Consider the following 7,681-nt stretch of genomic DNA (forward strand, 5'->3'; position numbering starts at 1 on the left):
GAGATTTCTAATCATCGAACACACAATCCCAGTTCTTTTTCAGGCCTTACCTACCTCCATTTACCCAAAGTAAGAACCTGTGCAGAGCAAGGCCTACTCTCAGACCAGGCATAGGGGCATGACTGTAATCTCAGCACTCAGGAGTCGGAGCAGGAGGATAAGTTGAAGGTCAGCCTGGGTGTCATAGTAACTTCAAAGCAATCACACTATATAGCATGGCCTGGTGGTTCTCACAATTCAAGACCTCGGCATATCCCTGACTCCATTTTTCCCTCTGAAAAATGGACTTCACAGGCCTATGTAGTAGTAAACAATGCTTCATTATTTTGTATGAGGAAAAGGTAGGGGTAAGAGACCAGAAAGCTGCAAGATCCATCAAGCCTACCAACTCAGAAAGATGTTTCCAGGAAACAGAAGTGGGAAGCATCGTGTGGGAAATCTAAATGGAGAGGAAGTATGGAGAAGGCTTCAGCCTCAGTTTCCCACTGTAGAAACCTTGCCAGGGTGAGTGAACCTGGCACAGGCTAGAGCCTGGTAGTATTCACTCCTGGTATTGTTTCCTTATTGGTACTATCCAATGGCTTCTAACTCTGCCTTTTCCCCTCAGAACCATTTGTACTAACTGGGCCTGGGTTTCTTCCTCTGCAATAAAACAGTAGTGAACTTTCTGTCCCAAGACCTTATGAGTATCTACATCCATCAGGGGTCTTTAAAAGAAAAGACCTCCCTTGAACACACATACACACACATGAAGTTTAGGGGTAGCTCAAGATAGGGAGGGGGAAAGATAGTTTGACTCCTAACGCTGTGGGAACAAGAGTTTGCCAACTGTAGAAAGAATGGGACTTGGGGGCCAGAGGTCACAAGCGATGAGAGCAAGACAAAGGTTCCTGAGTGATCTGACTGGACTGCCCTTTTCAACACTGAAAATCTGATCCTCCAGCCACTTGTGAGCATTGGTCTTCAACCTATAACTCATGCACGAAACCGTGAAGTCTTGAGTAAGCCTCCATCTCAAATGTTCTTGTTTAATTTGTGGACCAAACAGCTTAACTGACTCACCTGTTAATGTGATGGACAATTATTTACTTTGGAGAGCCCTGAAAGACACTTCCAAACTTCAGAAATTGGAATTATCTCTAAGCCCATCATCCAATATCAGGTTTCCCGATTTCCATTCTATAAAAGGGAGTGATTCTTCCTTGGCAAACGTGTTAGAAGAGGAACCCAGACACCCACTGAGACCTTAAGACTCAGGTGAGACCTGCCCCTTCCTCCTCTAGGTAGCAGAAAGCCAGGTCCCTCACTGTAGGCTGGTGCTGGAAGGTTGGACTGTCATTAACTGGGGACATGACAAGAAAAACAGGACTGGCCATGGTTGGGGACAGGGACTGACCACTCACTCACCTTTCCTAGAGAGGGAGAGATTGATAGAGCAGTGAACTCCATGTGACCTAAGTGAAAGCTCTAGGGAAGAAAGTTTAACAAGGTAACCATCAAGGGGTGAACTGTGCCCAAGTGATCTTTGACATTATGTTGCTCTTAATGCTATCCAAAGGCCATCATGGCCTGAAAACAGACCAAACAACCATTCCTTGGCAGATGGTGGCTGAGCAGTTCGGGTCTTCAGTCTCTGCCATGCGGGAGCCTCTTCATCCACACTGAAGAACAGGGATGGGGGCAATGGGTCAGGCCACCACAGTCACATCCCAAAGCCCCAGAGTAAACATGATGGTCACTTAATTAAACAGAAGCTTCTGGGCCAGGCAGGAATGGCTTCAGAGCCTCTCACAGCTGCAACAAGTGACCTTAGGGAAACTGCCTAGAGTTGCTAGGCAACCATGCAATAGGGGTTGTCTGAGCCCACATCTGAAGATGTGATGACAATGAAGTTGGTGACTGGGACAGACTACTACAGCAGTGTTAGATACTATTGCTAGTCATCAGCCCCTGGGGTCGGGGCAGAACAGTGGCAACCCCATCCCCTGGGGACAGGACATGCAGTGCAGAGAATCCTCTGATATCCATACCACAGAGAATTTGTCATTCTGTCTGCAGACACCAAGAGAGATGTTTCTAGTTGGGAGTCTTGTCGTCCTCTGTGGGCTGCTGGCCCAGAGCACAGCCCAGCTAGCAGGCCTGCCTTTGCCCCTTGGGCAGGGTCTGCCTTTGCCCCTGGGGCAGGGTCTGCCTTTGCCCCTGGGGCAGGGTCTGCCTTTGGCCGTGAGCCCAGCACTGCCTTCAAATCCCACAGATCTTCTTGCTGGAAACTTCGCAAATGGTGAGTCTATGACAACCCCTTTCAGGGGATGTTGACATGTGTCTCTGTTTTAACATGTGTGCTCTAGTATATCCAATCTCCCAATACCAGGAAGGGACGTATGAGAGAAGAAGAGGGGGTGAGGACCTGAAGTTGGCAGGCATGACCTCTGAAGTTCTTTCCCCTTTGCAGCTCTCAGTGGTGGCCTGCTCTCTGGGGGACTGCTGGGCATCTTGGAAAATATTCCACTCCTGGATGTTATAAAGTCTGGAGGAGGCAGTTCCAATGGCCTTGTTGGGGGCCTGCTTGGAAAACTGACGTCATCAGTCCCTCTCCTGAACAACATCCTTGAGTAAGTTGCCACACAGGGATTTGATTCCCACTAAGAACAGAAGTCCCAGCCAGCCCTAAGAGGGAGGAGGATGGGCTGAGCATGGAGCCAGGGCTCTCTTCCCTCCCGCCCTTCTGCACCCTTTCCAACTTCTGCTCTTTAATCACTGTGAAAAGCAGAGGGTTGATCTGCTGCTGGAGGTTATGACAGAACTTGTGATTTCAGCTATAAGTCCTGTCAAGGGTTTATTCTAGCTGTCCATGTATTTTCTATGTGTGTATTGACATACCAACACAGACAGACAGACAGACAGACAGACAGTCTTTGTTCCTTCCTTTCATCTACCTACTTCCTCTTTTTTCCACCCTTCTACATATCCAACTATCCCTCTCACCCTAACCTACAGACCTATCCACTTGCTTTAGGCAGCTCTGCGCTGTCATGCACAAGCCCCTTTCTCCCTCAAATACCTTCTAGACCTGAGATGGATAGCGGACCTTGTGTGTTGGGGTTCAATTCAGGCAGAATTGAAGGAAGATGGGTGTGCCTGAAAAGCTCTCTGTCTCCCTCACCTCGGGTGCCAGCTCTCCCTCTGAGATGGGTCAATTTGTGTGAAAAAAAAAATGGTTTCCAGATTTAAGACTTGAGACCCTGATTTTTTTTTCCTCTAATGTCCCCTGAACAGCATAAAAATCACTGATCCTCGGCTGCTGGAACTTGGCCTTGTGCAGAGCCCTGATGGCCATCGTCTCTACGCCACCATCCCTCTGAGCTTGAAACTCCAAGTGAATATGTGAGTGGGTCGGAAGCGGGCGGTAAGGGGATGGCTCACGGAGAGCTTAAGGGAGACAAGAAGATACAAACGACCTGTTGCCGGTATGTTGAGCAACTTAGTCATGTAGGAAATGGCTTGACCTCTCTGAACATTGCTCTCTCCTACTTGGGAGATGAGAACAACTGTGAAAAACATAGGGTAAGGTGAGGCTGGCCCTCCTAACACTAAGAAACCCCCCGCCATGAAATGCAGGGGAGGGGCAGATGCTAGTAGGGATGTTTCCTCCTTTTTCTGGCAGGCCCGTGGTTGGAAGTTTTTTGCAACTTGCTGTGAAGCTGAACATCACCGCAGAGATTGTAGCCATGAAAGACAATCAGGGGAGGATCCATCTGGTTCTTGGTGACTGCACCCACTCCCCTGGCAGCCTGCAAATCACCTTGCTCAATGGGTGAGGCTAAAGGGCTGGCTTCTCCCACCCAGAGACAGCAGTGTGGGATGACGGGACAGTGGGTGAATATATGAGTAAGAGGAGAGAAAGGGAGAGGTGTGTGGAGGAGGATGGGTGGTAGATTGATGAATGTGTGCTTGCTGAGTGATGGAAAGACATATAGACATGGACAGATGGATAAGCAAAGGAATACATAAATCCTCACTTATACTTTATCGGACAGAATGGCCAACTTTTTAATGTTAGGAAAGAGCAAGTGTACACGTTGTGGCTTTAAATGGCGTTAATACTTTTTGTCTGTATCACCAACTTCATGGACCTCCACAGATTCTGTCAAAAATTATTATATCTAATTACTACCAAGAGACAAGGCTTGTTACTATGAATTGCTCAAAAACTACGCTAAATGGTATTGAAAGAACATTTTCTTGTTTATTGTGCACTCATATTTGTAATAGAATGACTAATTTTATAATGGATTAGGCAATAAATAGTTTGTATTTAAGCCCCACCTACTATAGGGAAGGTGAACTTCACTGGCATTTTTCCAATTTTGCCTCATCTTATTTTTTTGTAATATGAAACTACATTGAGGATATTAACAGAATTCTACCTTCAACCTCTATAACTAGGATCCTTGCTGTTCCTCTGCCATAGACATGAGTGGGGAAGGCCTGATCTCAGTTTTGGGGTGCCAAGGCTGAATGCCCATAGTGACTGCTGAACTTCCCAAGCCCAACCCCAAGCCTCTGAGCCACATCCATGACTTTTCTCTTCCAGAGTCACTCCTGTTCAGAGCTCTTTAGACAGCCTCACAGGGATACTGACTAAAGTCCTTCCTGAGCTGATCCAGGGCAAGGTAAGGGATCAGAAGTGCCCCCCTCTCGAGACCCCATATGTACAACAATGTCAAGCAACCAGAGCTTCCAGGGACTAAGCCACTACCCAAAAACTATACATGGACTGACCCTGGACTCTGACCTCATAGGTAGCAATGAATATCCTAGTAAGAGCACCAGTGGAAGGGGAAGCCCTGGGTCCTGCTAAGACTGAACCCCCAGTGAACTAGATTGTTGGGGGGAGGGCGGCAATCGGGGGAGGATGGGGAGGGGAACACCCATAAAGAAGGGGAGGGGGAGGGATTAGGGGGATGTTTGCCCGGAAACAGGGAAAGGGAATAACACTCGAAATGTATATAAGAAATACTCAAATTAAGTTAATAATAAAAAAAAATCACTGAGAGAAGTTATGGTTAGAATTATCATTTCTTTAATAAAATAAGTAGTCTCTGTAAAAAAAAAAAAAGAAGAAGTGCCCCCCTTCTCCATGGGTCTTAAAGCTGCTCTGGCTAAACGAGAGCCCTGGTGTGAAGTAAGCCCAGCTCCCCTGTATGAGAAATGAAGCCAGCCATTAGTCCATCTATCCTGTGAGCCCCTTATTTCTACACATCCAAACACACTGGTTGGTTTCTTCTGGGCTGTAGAAAGTATCCATGAACATTCCGCCTTGGGCATGCTGCTTCTTCAAAAGTCTCTTTGCAGGAGTCTCTCTAACACCTCTCTCTGGCCCGGGTCAGGTATGCCCTCTGATCAATGGGATTCTCAGCGGTTTGGATGTCACCCTGGTGCATAACATTGCTGGTAAGTCCTCTGCCCCTCTGAAGGAGTGTCTCTTTCCCCAAGGAGTTTTATCTCTGCACATCACGGGACAGCTAGGCCTCACTGGCCTCATCCTTCTTTCTTTGGATGTATCTTTGTTCCCGCAAATTATCCAGATGAGTCTGAGATAAAGTCTGCCTCCTCCTCTCAGCCTGACCTGAGAATAGCTGAGCTGGCTGGAGGGGGCACAGCCTTCCCCACATTCCTGGGTGTGGTAAGCTTGCCTGGTGATCAGAGCTCCTGCTGGCCTCCTTCACCTCCAGATTGTGACTCTAATCTCGTTTTTATGCTTTTGTTGTTGTTGTCGTTGTCCAGAATTACTGATCCATGGAATACAATTTGTCATCAAAGTTTAGGCTTCCCAGGAAGGAAGGCCCACCTTGGTTGAGCTGGTGAGTACTGCTCTTGGTATTTGAGGATTGGCCATTATCCTTCTAGAAGGAAGCAAGGACCTAGGGACAATGTCATCAGTATTAGTTAGCTATCTGTCACTCTAATAAAAGACATAAGATAATCAACTTGTAAAGATAAAATGGCCTCTTTTGGCTCACAGTTTTACAAACCCAGTCCATGGCCAATTGCTCCACTGCTTTGGGAACATAACAAGGATCATAATGGAAGAAACTATTCATTCGATAGCCAAGAAGCAAAATGAGAGACAGCAAGAGGTAGCATGTTCTAGTCACCTAAAGACCTCCCCCTCCCTAGTGCCTCACTCCCACAGAATCCACTGTCTCTCAGCAGTGCCACCATGGACCACACCATTAACATCTAAGATTCAAGTTAGAGAACTATCTAAAGAGAGCCAAGCTTCCACTGGAACACACACAGAAATACAAACAAAGGTTCACAGAAAGGCTAACAGAGGAAGAGAGACACGGGTGCCATATTAACACAACTACAAAGAGAAATAGGCATCATCATGGATATATATACAATTCATCATTACATCATCATCATCATAGTCGTCATTGTCATCATCATCATGGATTCACACATACATCATCATCATCATAGATACACATAAGTGTGCACACACGCACGCACATGTACATGCACACATTCAGATATGTTTATGATACAAATCCATGCAGTCTCATACCATTATGTTTCTACATATATGCAAACATCATATACACATTCACTACGGTCAAACGTATACATATTCTATATAGTGCAAGCACATGCACAAACAGCCAGACTCCTTATGGCTGAGATTCTTCCTTGGGTCTCTGCATGCCTCCTGCCTTCACAGGGCCAGTTTGATGATGGGACAATACCAGTAAGAGTCACCGACCTCAAGTCTCCCCTCCTGACCCAATTCTTCTCCCAACAGAATCGTTTCTCGATGCTCTCTCCTGCCTCTTGCCCAGTTTCCCATGGCTCACAGAAAGGGACCCACGTCCTGGAAAATCATATGCCTGCCTTCTCCTCACAGAGTCTGCTCTCTTTTCCCATCAGACATGATTAATCCTAAATAAAATAGTTCTTCATCTGCACTGTTGTGTGTTCTTCACCATTACTTGGGGCTTTGGAGACTAGAAAGAGCCTGAGGCCATACCCTAGACTCTAGGGCCTACAGCCTATATACTAGGTCTTGATCAGCTGAGGGCTGGGGTTCAGCTGAATGTGGATTGGGGTGGTTGTCCTACTGTTCTTAGGTCATGTGGATAAGCACTGGGGCATTGATGTTTACACACAGGTTGTCACACAAGAAGTGAGGCAGCTGCTAGGAGACATGTTCCAGAGCTGGCCATGCAAGGTGGGTGTGTGAAGATGTAGATGTTTCTGGTCCACATCTCAGGTTGGGGATTGGGAGGAACCAGGAATGTGGAAAGGTGAACTGCATAGAGCAGGAAGAGCGGACTTGGATGGTGGCCACTCTGTGTGGAAATGTTTCAGAGGCCATGAAGGAGAGAGACACTTTGACACTGTCCTACTGGCCTCTTTTCTGTTCTCCCAGCAACAGGAGAACAGAGAATCACAAAGAAAAAGAGTGGAAGGGAAGGCACTGGGGTCCAAGTGTTACCTGCTTATGGAAAGCAATGAAAAGGCTAATTGGAGTTGTCATGGTTTGCTTTTTTTGTTTTATGTTGTGTTTTAGAGGAAAACTTGATTTTGAGGAAGCAAAGAGAGGGGGAAAACTGAGATTGTATAGAATACTGAAAAACTGAATTCACTTAAAGAGTCTCCAGGAGACCAGAAAACC

General features: G+C 46.6%; 1 protein-coding gene across 1 annotated transcript; it reads left to right on the forward strand.

Annotated features, from left to right (window-relative positions):
• Window positions 1-1,227: 1,227 nt before the first annotated feature.
• On the forward strand, window positions 1,228-6,971 carry Bpifa1 (BPI fold containing family A, member 1). The gene is made up of 9 exons (NM_172031.2): window positions 1,228-1,257; window positions 2,059-2,281; window positions 2,453-2,612; window positions 3,277-3,384; window positions 3,665-3,814; window positions 4,595-4,673; window positions 5,391-5,454; window positions 5,788-5,864; window positions 6,809-6,971. The coding sequence occupies exons 2-8, from the start codon at window positions 2,071-2,073 to the stop codon at window positions 5,826-5,828; spliced, it is 813 nt and encodes a 270-aa protein (NP_742028.1). The 5' UTR covers window positions 1,228-1,257; window positions 2,059-2,070; the 3' UTR covers window positions 5,829-5,864; window positions 6,809-6,971.
• The last annotated feature ends 710 nt before the right edge of the window (window positions 6,972-7,681 follow it).

Source organism: Rattus norvegicus, chromosome 3, assembly GCF_021556685.1.
Source record: "Rattus norvegicus strain SHRSP/BbbUtx chromosome 3, alternate assembly SHRSP_T2T, whole genome shotgun sequence".
In the NCBI taxonomy this organism is placed as follows: domain Eukaryota; kingdom Metazoa; phylum Chordata; class Mammalia; order Rodentia; family Muridae; genus Rattus; species Rattus norvegicus.

Bases quoted from the DNA above. Each gene is read 5' to 3' on its own strand.
- Bpifa1 (NM_172031.2), top strand. From the start codon at position 2,071: ATGTTTCTAGTTGGGAGTCTTGTCGTCCTCTGTGGGCTGCTGGCCCAG. The intron at 2,613-3,276 runs GTAAGTTGCCAC...TCCCCTGAACAG, and splicing joins CTCCTGAACAACATCCTTGA to CATAAAAATCACTGATCCTC. The intron at 5,455-5,787 runs GTAAGTCCTCTG...GTCGTTGTCCAG, and splicing joins CCTGGTGCATAACATTGCTG to AATTACTGATCCATGGAATA.